Source organism: Felis catus, chromosome B1 (genome assembly GCF_018350175.1).
Source record: "Felis catus isolate Fca126 chromosome B1, F.catus_Fca126_mat1.0, whole genome shotgun sequence".
NCBI lineage: Eukaryota > Metazoa > Chordata > Mammalia > Carnivora > Felidae > Felis > Felis catus.
Genome location: NC_058371.1, coordinates 123,278,637 through 123,290,726, shown reverse-complemented (window position 1 = coordinate 123,290,726; position 12,090 = coordinate 123,278,637). Strand labels below are relative to the sequence as shown.

At 34.6% G+C, this 12,090-nt stretch overlaps 1 protein-coding gene across 4 annotated transcripts in view; it reads right to left on the bottom strand.

The window, feature by feature from the left end:
* Positions 1 to 12,090, bottom strand: part of STPG2 (sperm tail PG-rich repeat containing 2) — a 635,506-nt gene that overhangs the window by 611,709 nt on the left and 11,707 nt on the right. For 3 of the 4 annotated variants that reach the window (XM_045056062.1, XM_045056065.1, XM_045056063.1), the window contains exons 4-5: positions 7,768 to 7,926; positions 4,808 to 4,972 (exon numbers count right to left, since the gene is read on the bottom strand). In XM_045056062.1, coding sequence (XP_044911997.1) covers positions 4,808 to 4,972; positions 7,768 to 7,926 — 324 coding nt within the window. The remainder of the gene's footprint in view (positions 1 to 4,807; positions 4,973 to 7,767; positions 7,927 to 12,090) is intronic. The other variant, XM_045056064.1, reaches the window with a different exon arrangement.

The following is a 12,090-nucleotide window of genomic DNA, read 5'->3' as shown; positions in this document are numbered from 1 at the left end:
TCCCTCTAGCAAATATTCATTTTCATAACTGTCTTTTTCAATTCTAGAATTTCTATTTGATTTCTTTCTATAATTTCTAACTTTTTATTGATATATTCTACTTGGTGAAACTCTGTTCTTATATTTTCCTTTAGTTCTTAGTTCTTTAGACATACCTTCCTTTACTTCTTTGAATATATTTAAAATAGCTGATTTAACAACTTTGTCTAATAAGTCCAACATACTGGCTTCCTCAAGAACAGTTTCTATCCATTGCTTCTTTTCCTACATATGGGCCATATTTTTTTGTTCTTTGTATCTCTCAGAATTTTTTGTTGAAAACTGCATGTTTTAGATAATAAAATATTGCAACACTGAAAATCAGAATCTCTCCCTGCCACCTAAAGGTTTGTTGTTGTTTGGCTAGTGATTTTCCTAGACTATCTACAGATTCTGTATTCTTTGTCATAATGTGTCTACTGAAGTCCCAGCCTGGTTAGCTGAGTGGTCAAGTAATGGTTGGACCAAGGTTGGACAAGGCATTTCTTTAAATGCCTTGAACCAATAAGTCTCCAACCTCTGCAGAGGTACTCTTTGCATGTGTTGGGGCACACCTTCAATGTTCAAGTAGACAGTTTACAAGTCTGCCTTAGTCTTCACTTCCTGCCTGTATAGAGCCTCAAGGTCACCTACAGGTAAGAGCTTTGTACTTTGTCAACTCTGTTTTTGCAGTGATGGGTTAACTATGAAATTCCTTTGAGTGTTTTACAGGATTAAGCAAATAAATATATTGAGAATAATGGAATGATAAGTTTCTCAAATATGGAAAAGGAAAGCCTAGAACAAATCTGTGGTTCTAGACTAGAATTTCCTAAGAACAAGACATTCTCTTTTATAACCACAACATAGTTATCAAAATCAGGTATCAGCATAAACTCAAAGTTTTTAATATAAAGATCAATAAAAAGTAAGTATGAATCTCTAACTCATCGACTGATGGCCTGGAGCAGTGACACCTCATTAGCAATGCATGTACATAGTATACTGATCTTGTTTTGAAATACCATTCTCTACTAAATGGAAGTAGGAGGGTTCCTTAAAGAAATGTCTGATTCCAAAGCTGGGGCAGGGAAAAAAAATAAGTGTACCTGAAACATCTTATTGTACCAGAAGGTAAAGAAATGCTAAAAGAATGATAAGGACATGTCAAAAAGACACTAGGAATAGCTTAAAAGGACTCCTAAGGATCAAATCTGAGGTAATTTAAACCTCAAAATAAATAATGACAGTAATAAATTGTAACTCTTTGAGTAAAACAGGAATTCATTAATCTATACCAATATAAATGGGAAAGATAAAGCTCTTCTTCATAATAAAGTGCCAACAAATAAATGTTAAAGGAAAGATGGAGTTATAAAACCACGATTTGAGGAGCGCCTGGGTGGCTCAGTCAGTTAAGCATCCAAATTCAGCTCAGGTCATAATCTCCCAGTTTGTGAGTTCCAGCCCCCCATGGAGCTGTGTGCTGACAGCTCAGAGCCTGGAGCCTGCTTCAGATTCTGTGTCTCCCTCTCTCTTTGTCCCTCCCCCACCCACACTCTGTCTCTCATCTCTCTCAAAAGTAAATAAACACTAAAAAAAAAAAAACCGCCATTTGATAAACACAAGTAAAATTAATTTAGGCACCATCAAAGGATATTAAACTAGTGAGTGTGATGAAGAAAATAATATCTATCCTTAAAGTAACTCCCACAAAACATCTATAATTTTTTAAAAAAATGGTAACTTTACAGTAGATAAAACTGAAAGACATCACCTCAAGTTAACATCACCAATCTTGGGATAAGCAGACATCCTGTGCCTGAGAAGGAAACATCACTTTTGTAGTACTCCTGCTAAAATATAAACTTACTCTAATCATGTGAATATGCACAAATCCCAAATTAAGAAATATTCTACAAAATAACTAGGCTGTACTCTACAAAAACTCAAGGTTACAACTGACAAAGAAAGACTAAAGAACTGTGCTAAATTAAAGGAATCTGAAGAGACACGACAACTAATTGCAATGTGTAATACCAGATTTGACTCTAGAATAAAATTATTTTAAAAAAAAAGATATCATTGAGATCATTAGCATTTATTTTAAATCTGTAGATCAGATATTAGTATTATGTGAATGAAAACTTCCTGCTTTTGATAATTACATTGTGGTTATAAAAGAGAATGTCTTCTTCTTGGGAAATATACATTGACGTATTTAAGAGTAAAGGGACATCATGTCTTAAATGTGCCCTCCAATTCTTTGATAAAAATAATAATATAAATATATAGGAAGAAAAACTGATAAAGCAAATGTGATAAAATGTTAACTGCAGAATCTGAGCAAGTTATATGGTAATTCTCTGGATTATTCTTGTAACTTTTCTATCAGTCTGAAAATATTTCAAAATTTAATTTTTTTTTTTAAAGAAAAGTAATGGGGCACCTGGGTGGCTCAGTTGATTGAGCATTCAACACTTGATTTGGGGTCAGTCATGATCCCACAGTCGTGGGATTGAGCCCCATGTCAGGCTCCACACTGAGCATGGGAACTGCTTAACATTCTCTCTCTCTCTCTCCCTCCACCCTTCTCTACCCACCCCCAAATAAAAAATTTTAAAAAGTACTAACTGAGAACAATAAATGAATTAGATCCACATGGTTAATAACATTAAGTCAAAAAACAAGCAGCCTACATACCAGATGATACCATTTACTTAAAATTTTTAAATCACACAATATATATTGTTATTCATGTATGTAATATAGATTCAGTGTTTACTTTGGCAAAGGAAAAAGAATGGAAGGAGGGAAACTGGGTAATTATGTTTAATGTTACTATGTTATATGTGACGGTGGGTCCATGAGTATCTGTTATATTTGTTTACTTCATTTTAGTTTCAGTAAAATTAACATACAGTGTTATATTAGTTTCAGGTGTACAGTGATTCCACAATTCCATACATCACCCACTGTTCATCATGGCAAGTGCACTCCTTTTTTTTTTAATTTTTTTTAACATTTATTTATTTTTGAGACACAGAGAGAGACAGAGCATGAGAAGGGGAGGGACAGAGAGAGAGGGAGACACATAATCCGAAGCAGGCTCCAGTCTCTGAGCTGTCAGCACAGAGCCTGATGCAGGGCTCGAACCCACGAACCATGAGATCATGACCTGAACTGAAGTCAGCCGCTTAACTGACTCAACAACCCAGGAGGGTGACAAGCACACTCCTTAATCCCCATTGTCAATTTCACCCATCATCCCACTGACCTCCTCCCCTCTGGTAACCACCAGTTTGTTCTCTACAGTTCAGAGTCTGTTTCTCACTGCTTCTCAGTCTTTGGGCTAAGATCAAGTGCAGAGTCAGTTTCTTAGTTTATCACTCTCTTTTTTTCCCCTTCACTCATTTTTTGTTTCTTAAATTCCACAAGTGAAATCATATAGTATTTGCCTTTCTCTGGCTTACTTAATGTAGCATTATACTCTCTAGTTCCATCCATGTTACAGCAAATGACAAGATTACATTCTTTTTTATAGCTGAATACTATTCTATTGCATATATATATAGATATATATATATATCTATATATATATATCTTCTTCATCTATTCATCTATCAATGGATACTTGGGCTGCTTACATAATTTGGCTATTGTAAGTAATGCTGCTATAAACATGAGGTGCATGTATCCCTTTGAATTAGTGTTTTTGTATTTTGGGGATAAATACCTACTAACGCAATTACTGGATCATAGGGTGATTCTACTTTTAACTTTTTGAGGAACCTCTATACTGTTTTCCACAGTGGCTGCACCAGTTTGCATTCATGGGTATCTGTTATTATGTTTGTACTATTCTGTGTGTAATTATACAAATTATAATTAATATATTTTAAAAAAACTTTTCACAATTCAAAGTATCTAAGACCCAAAATGCCCCAGTATAGCCACAAACCAAATGGTTTCTAAAGGTATTTGGCCCTAAGCCCAAAGATGGAGACATATACAAACAAAAAACTATAGAGTATTGAGAGTAAGAGTCAAGCCAAATCTGAGAATACCCATTCTTCACCCAAGGTGTCTCTCTCTTCAGCCTCTCCTCAAGTCTATGCTTAATTTTGGTCATTTTCCTCATAAGGATTATTCTTACAGATTTCATAAAAGTATAAAAATACAGCAGGTCCAAAGCACTATGTACTTCAGTCTTGTAATTAAAGAAAAGTTCCTTATCTTTTTTAACAACCATTTGTGGAATAAATAATGATTACACTATCAGATTCAAATTCCTTTAGTATAAAAATTCTCATTTCCCTTTCAAATTCAGGAAAAGAATATCTATGTATCGCATATGATTATACATTGTAGCAGAGACTTCTAGTAAGTGAAACCTGTTTCCTCTTCTTCCTAGATATAGTTAGACTATATATCCCAGCCTCCTTGGAAGTTAAGTATGGCCATGTAACTGAACTTTAATACCCAGATTTGGCCACAAAATCCTCCCACTAGCAGTGGGATTTTCCCCTCTGCCAGCTGGATACAGATGAACCGAAGCCCTTTGATGATGAAAGTAACAAATGGAATAAGCATGCATCCCTGAATCTCTACATAGAGGAAAGTCTCTTGTCCACAAGGAACACTCATGTGAGTGAGGAAAAAAAGAATTTCTGTTAAGTTAAGCCATTGACATTTGAGGGTCTATTTATTACTGCAGTTAGTGTTACATTAACAGATGCATAATTATAAACAATCTTCCAATTTTTAATAGGAAATGCATTATACTTACAAATTGAGGTTTATAGTATGCTGGACCTAGTGTGCTATCACTAGCAGGTGGAAAATGTTTTATAATACTGCCATCCTCATTAATATCATATCCATATGATCGTCCACAAGAAGGAATCGAAGGAACATCAACACTTCTGGAAACTGTAGGTGACCTTGAAAACTTCTGTAAGAAAAAACATTTTCTCTTATTTGCTTGGAAGCAAGAGAAAGAATGAAGAACCAAATATTAAAATTACTAAAATGCAATTATTAAATATTGACTTAATAAGTTTCATAATATAAACCAAAAAGGTTTGTTCTATAGAAGTAATTTAAAGGAGTAAATTCAAGTTTCACCTAATCATACAAATTAAGATAATATATAATATTACTATTAAAGCCACGTTAAGAGGTAAGGAGTCCCTCTAACTCGGCTCAGCTATTTATCTTGCTTAGCAAACAAGTATTTCTGATGCTTAGAATAGGCATTCACTCCTACAGTCACATTCCCAATCACCAGTTCCAAGAGGTTACTTATGCCATGCTATCGTAACAGCTGCCAGGCAAAAATGAACTTCATAGTTTTCTGTAACATTTCCTGGCTTCATTCCTTCCCAGTTCCAGACTTATCTCCATATTACCTATGCCTTGTATAAATATCCTAATTATGCTGACTAGATAGCAAGGAAAATGTCTATGACATAATACTAAATGGAAATAGAAAGTAGACTTGATGACTATAGGTACATATGATATATGAATTATACATAAGTATATATAGTCATATACATAAGTCATTTAATGATAAACTGAAAGGAGCTATGCAAAAATTAACAGAATTCTCAAAGTTAGAGCCAGAAGTTTTAGGGTGATTATCCTTTTTTCAAAATTTCCTTTAATGTAAATTTATAATTCCTATAATGTATATTTATAATTTAAATAAAAACAAAAAGAAGTAATATATAGTAGAAATACTAGTATAAAATGTAGCAAATAAAATACTGGCATTTAAATGATTTAGTTATCTGGAATATTACTTATTAAGAATATATTGATAGGGCACCTGGGAGGCTCAGTCAGTTAAGTGCCCAACTCTTGATTTTGGCTCAGGTCATGCATGATCTCGGGTTCGAGGATTTGAGCACCACACTGGGCTCTGTACTGACAGTGACGACCCTGCTTAGGATTCTCTATCTCCCTCTATCTCTCTCTGCCCCTCCCCTGCTGCCTCTCTCTCTTAAAACTAAATAAACATAATAAAAAAACTTTTTAAAGAATATATTGATCCTTTGTTGTTTCTGAATAAATAAATGCTATAGTTGAGTACATGCATGCCCAACAGACAATTATGCTATAAACATACTATCACTGGCAGAATTTTACTTTTTTTTTTATTGCTAGAGACAACTATTAAGTAGTTTCAGTGACACTCATGAGACTGATTATCAAATTAAAACAGGAGGTATTGAATGGCTTCTGCTACTTTCAAAAATTATTTGCATAACGTCAAGACTTTCCAAAATGTATCCCCTACCTCCTTCTCCATCCTCTATTCCTACTATTCTCCCTTATATCCTGTACTACAAATATTCCAAAGAACTTTGTTCTTTTCCAAACATACCTTGCCATTAAATACCTCAATGTCTTTATTCAGGTGGTTTTCTCTACCTGGAGTGTTTTTTCCCATTCTTCTTACCTATTTAGTGAATCATTCTTCAAGATCCAGTTAGATTGTGCTATGACTACTCCCTCCAAAAACTCTCTACGTTGGGCTACTAGTAGACATTTTATTATATGTTTATTAAAATAGCAATGCATCAACTGTTTTGTACTGAATTACATTCATTATTTCCCTATTAAAATATAGATCCCAGAGAGCAGTGATTTGTCTTCTATGTATTATCAGTGCCTAGCATTATATCTAGCGTTCATAGTCACTGAAAAAATGTCTGATATTAGTTTCAAATGCACAATACACTGATTGACAATTCTATACATTACACAATGCTCACCACAATAAGTACAGTTACCAAATGTCCCCATACAAAGTTATACAATGTTATTGACTATATTCCCTATGCTGTACTTTTTATCTCCATGATTTATTTATTTCATAACTGGAAGGATTCAAAAAAGAAGAGAAAGAAATTCCTAATGTGTCAGTTAAAAAGCATTCATAAGTCTGAAAAAAACGACTTACTACTTTTCAAAAGAAAATATCACACAGCGTCACAAAGAAAATGCAAAAGATTAATGTCTAATAAGACAAGTACTTCCTTCTTAAAAAGACAAAAAAAAAAAACAAAAAAAAATGTATGATAAATCCTTACATAAGTAAATGAGCATTTACTTTGTCCCCACACACAAAATAGCTGATATTTAAATATACCTAAAGGGGCGCCTGGGTGGCTCAGTCAGTTAAGCGTCCAACTTCTGCTCAGGTCATGATCTCATAGTTGGTAAGTTCAAGCCCCGTGTTAGGCGCTGTGCTGACAGCTCAGAACCTGGAGCCTGCTTTCGATTCTGTGTCTCCCTCTCTCTCTGCCCCTCCTCTGCTCATGCTCTGTCTCTGTCTCTCAAAAATAAGTAAATGTTAAAAATTTTTAATAAATAAATAAATATAAACTTTAACATCATTGTCATTGCACTGACATTATTCAACTGAATAGTTAGCCCTAAAATATGTTCCCCTAAACAAAGCTGATTAAAATTTAATTAATATGAGCTATGTGAAGGAGTTAGAGAAAGAGGAAAGACAACCACTCTAAATAAACCATGACCAAAATCTTCTAGATTATTTATTTTAAAGGGGTAGGACTTTGGTGTAAAAATTATTACAGAACACCAATGTACCTTTTCAAACATATCACCCGCTAATCTCCTACACAAATTTTTTACTCCACTTACTATATAAAACATTAAATCTTTTCTATTTTAACTAAAAGAAATATCAGAAGCATAATTTAAAATAGAACATACTGATTGAAGATGCTCTTTAACCTGTAGTGCTTTTCTATTCATGATATCTGATGCTCCATGATAAAACTGATCATAGCTTGCTGGTCCTGGACTATCTGAAACAAACTTCTTAAAACGCTCCTCCCGGTTTTGTAGACTATGGCCTCCTTTTATATTATACTAAGTTAGAGAGAAAAATATGAAATAATTTAAAAAAAACATTTTATAATTAATACCTATTTGGTAAATTTTACATATTAATATGAACAAACAGTTTTAAAACCCAACCTGAGAAAGTTAAGCCTCTTAACTAAAGACACAGTTCTAGTAAAAGGGGATAACAAGAGAGGATGACAATTATAGTTTTAATTCTGACCTCAAACTAAAATTTACTGTACTTAGGACACTCTGAGAGAATACAAAACTCAGTTTTATAACAGGAATCAAGACAAAGGAATCTTCAAAGTTGTACAGCAGGAATAAAGAGTATGTACTAACAGGCCTCTGGAGAATATGCACCTCTGAAATGAGCTTAAAAAAACTGGTATTCAGGGGCGCCTGAGTGGCTCAGTCGGTTAAGCGTCAGATTTCGGCTCAGGTCATGATCTCACGGTTCGTGAGTTCGAGCCCCGCGTTGGGCTCTGGGCTGATAGCTCAGAGCCTGGAGCCCGCTTCAGATTCTGTGTCTACCTCTGTCTGCCCCTCTGCTGCTTGCACTCTGTCTCTTGCATTGTCTCAAAAATAAATAAACATTAAAAAAAATTTTTTTTTAAACTGGTATTCACACTGCAGGGAAAAATCAAACCTTCCAAGCTTGTTTAGGATTAATTATTTTCATGAATTATTTTTTGGCTACATCTAGGGACGTTTATGTAGGCTTACTGGCAACAGCATGGGTTTTTGTTTGATTGATTGTTTTTTTTGTGTTTTTTAACAGCTTGGTTTTATCTCAGATTAGTTTTACACATTGTTTTTTGCAGAATAGGTACAGGGAGGAATCTCCCACAGCTCTCCATGCCACATGTCTGGATTCTCTGGAATCAGAAAATTATCAACTCGGTAATAGTCAGTGAATTCAGATAAAATTCCATCATATTAGTTTCAATTAACAGTCATAGTGTAATCATTTAAAAATGGTTCATAGTAATAGTGGCATTTGATTAATCAGATTTTTTTAAGTTATTCACTTACCAATACATACTCATGGTATATAAATGTCAGTTGTTCATAATCACTATTAATTGAGTCTATCTCTAGTCTGCATCTTATTCAGCTGCTTTCAGCTTTTTTTTTAACATTTTTTTTCATTTTTAAGAATGAGAGAGGGGATGAGTGGGGGAGAGGCAGATAGAGTGGAAGACATAGAGTCAGAAGCAGGCTCCAGGTTCTGAGCTGTCAGCACAGAGCCCCATGCGGGGCTCAAACTCACCTACCCCTAGATCATGACTTGAGCTGAAGTCAGACGCTTAACCAACTGAGCTACCCAAATGCCCCTGAGCTTTTAAGAAATACACAAAAGAGGGGCACCTGGGTGGCTCAGTCAGTTAAGCCTCCAACTTCGGCTCAGATCATGAGCTCCCAGTTTGTGAGTTCCACCCCCGTGTCAGGCTCTGTGCTGACAGCTCAGAGCCTGGAGCCTGCTTCAGATTCTGTGTCTCCCTCTCTTCTACACCTCCCTTGCTCACCCTGTGTGTGTGTGTGTGTGTGTGTGTGTGTGTCTGTGTGTGTGTGTGTGTCTGTGTCTGTGTGTCTGTCTGTCTGTCTCTCTCAAAAATAAATAAACACTTAAAAAATAAAAAAAATACACAAAAGACATCTTATGTTAAAAAAATGAATCAAAATTATATTTTTAGGTCACCAATTCACTACTTAATAACTGTTTTAATGAGATCATAATCCCTATGTTGAAAAGAGCTTGGACCTATAATAAAATTTAATGATTTTGCAAAAACATTAACATTACAAGTTAGATAAAAAGTAAAATCATGTGAAAGGAGAACATCTCCTCAAAACTTGATTATTTGAAAGCCATTACTATAGTCTCTATGATCTTACATTTCACACTGCAGTTTGAATTTATATTGAACTTCAACAGAAGACAGTAAAATTAATCTGATCTTTTAACTGGTAGAAATTAACCAAGAATTTTTTTCCAATTATTCATATTTCATAATTACCAATTCTACTGATTTTACAAGAGTTTATAAAAGGAACTACATGTCAGATAAATAACCCAAAAATTATATTATGAGGTAACTATTTATTTTATATGAAAATCTGTGAGAAAAATAGCCTTACTACTTCTTGGGTACTGTGCTTTTGTCTACATGCTATGGTTACTTGATGAATTACTATATTGCCACCAACCTCCCAACAATAAAGGAGGCAGAGTCTCATCTGAAGGGTGAGGCCATGCACTGTATCACATACAATATCCTATCATTCAACTCTAGTGAGATGTATTTCTCAGATCAAAAGTAAAACAGGGGGGCCTGGGAGACTCAGTCGGTTAAGCATCTGACTTCACCTCAGGTCATGGTCTCACAATTCGTGGGCTCAAGCCCCGCATCGGGCTCTGTGCTGACAGCTCAGAACCTGCAGCCTGCTTCGGATTCTGCGTGTCTCTCTCTCTCTCTTTGCCCCTCCCCCCTCACACTCTGTCTCTCTCTGTCTCTCAAAAATGAATAAACATTTAAAAAAAAATTTTTAAGTAAAACAATTTGGACATCTATTACTAGGCCTAGGTAGCGAGAAATATGAAATATAACTATTTATTTACATCCACAGAAGAGATCTCCACATCTAGAACCAATCTTACGTAGCAAGAAACAAGATGGTATCTTACGTAGCAAGAAACAAGATGCAGAGACAGCTCACAAACTAGAACAGAATTAGAACCAGGAAAACATAAGTGAAATCTGAAGTGACCCTTTGGAGTGGTTTTCATTCTAGGAAACAGGATCTGAACAGAATAAGGTATATGGCTTAATAGGCTAATAAAAAAAATAAATTTCATTTGAAGTCTCCAAATAATATTTACTAAGTAATTGCTAATAGAAAGCAACATTTCAACCTATGCTTCCAAAATAAAAGCATTAAAATAAATTATTAATCATTTGCATTAATCTCTAATAAGATTATCCCTTTAATTATTATTCAGTATATTAATTATTTACAGAATTAGTGTGCTAACTATGCCACATCACAAACATATTTCCTAATTCAGTCATTTAAAATAATGAACTTTATGTTTTAAACAGTGTGAAATTCACATCTCTTGAAGTTCTAAAAGTTCTGTAGGAATTTAGCCTAAAACTACCAAAAAAAAAAAAAATTCAACAACAATTGAGTAAATAAGTCATAGTCATCTTTTAAATGAAGGAAATCAATCTTCTCTTGGCATTTGTTTATAGTTTTAAGAACAAAAATAGAGAATACTAGAACTTTTTTTTTTTTAGGTAAACTATTACATTAAAAAAATTACATTTTCTAATTCCTTATTCTTGAAATCCAAGAAATAAATTGGAATAAAATAAAGTCTGATCTAAATTGCATTTTGCATTATTTTACATGTGGAATTCACTAAAATCAGTATTAATAAAATATCCCAACACCCTCATATTTGTCATATTTAACAAGTTTGAAATCTATCTATTGTATATTTTATTCCATTCCCCTCTTCCAAGAGTGGAGTTACGGTCTTTATAAAGTACTACTGGTAGAACTAGCAAACCAATAGACCCATAACACGCTGGCCATAGGCCATGGAGTGGAAATAGGAGTGACATTTCCAATTAACTGTAATGACCCACTACTATTTTTTTGCTTTTTGTCCTCTAGGCATTAGTATTCTAGAAGTTTTAAGAAACCAGGAAAGAGCCATAAATGTCCCACTGAATTGGAAGTTGAGACCATGCCTGGCCATTCCAGCTTCCTTATGCTAGAAAACAGAAAACAAAATAAGGAAGTCAGTGTATTGGCTGAAGTGATTAACACTGGCCAGGACTGAAAAACAGGACTAATGAGGGCCACAGCACTGTGGTGGGAAGAACACAGAGACACACTTTGCAGAGCTTCCTCGAACTATAATGCCCAGTGAAAATGCTAAGAGCAAGTTTATTTAAAGATTTGAGAAGGACGCCTGTGAACAGAGCACAGACTTCTTAGAACTAAAGACTGTAGTCACCACATCAAGCTAAAAACTCCACCAGATAAAGTTCCTGTTGTTAAAGAGACAGGGAACACAGAATAAGTAATGGAAAAATCTTAAGCCACCTACAGCTTCATGATCAGTTACAGAATCTAACAGATCCCATCTGCATTTCCTTGCTTCCCACATCACTT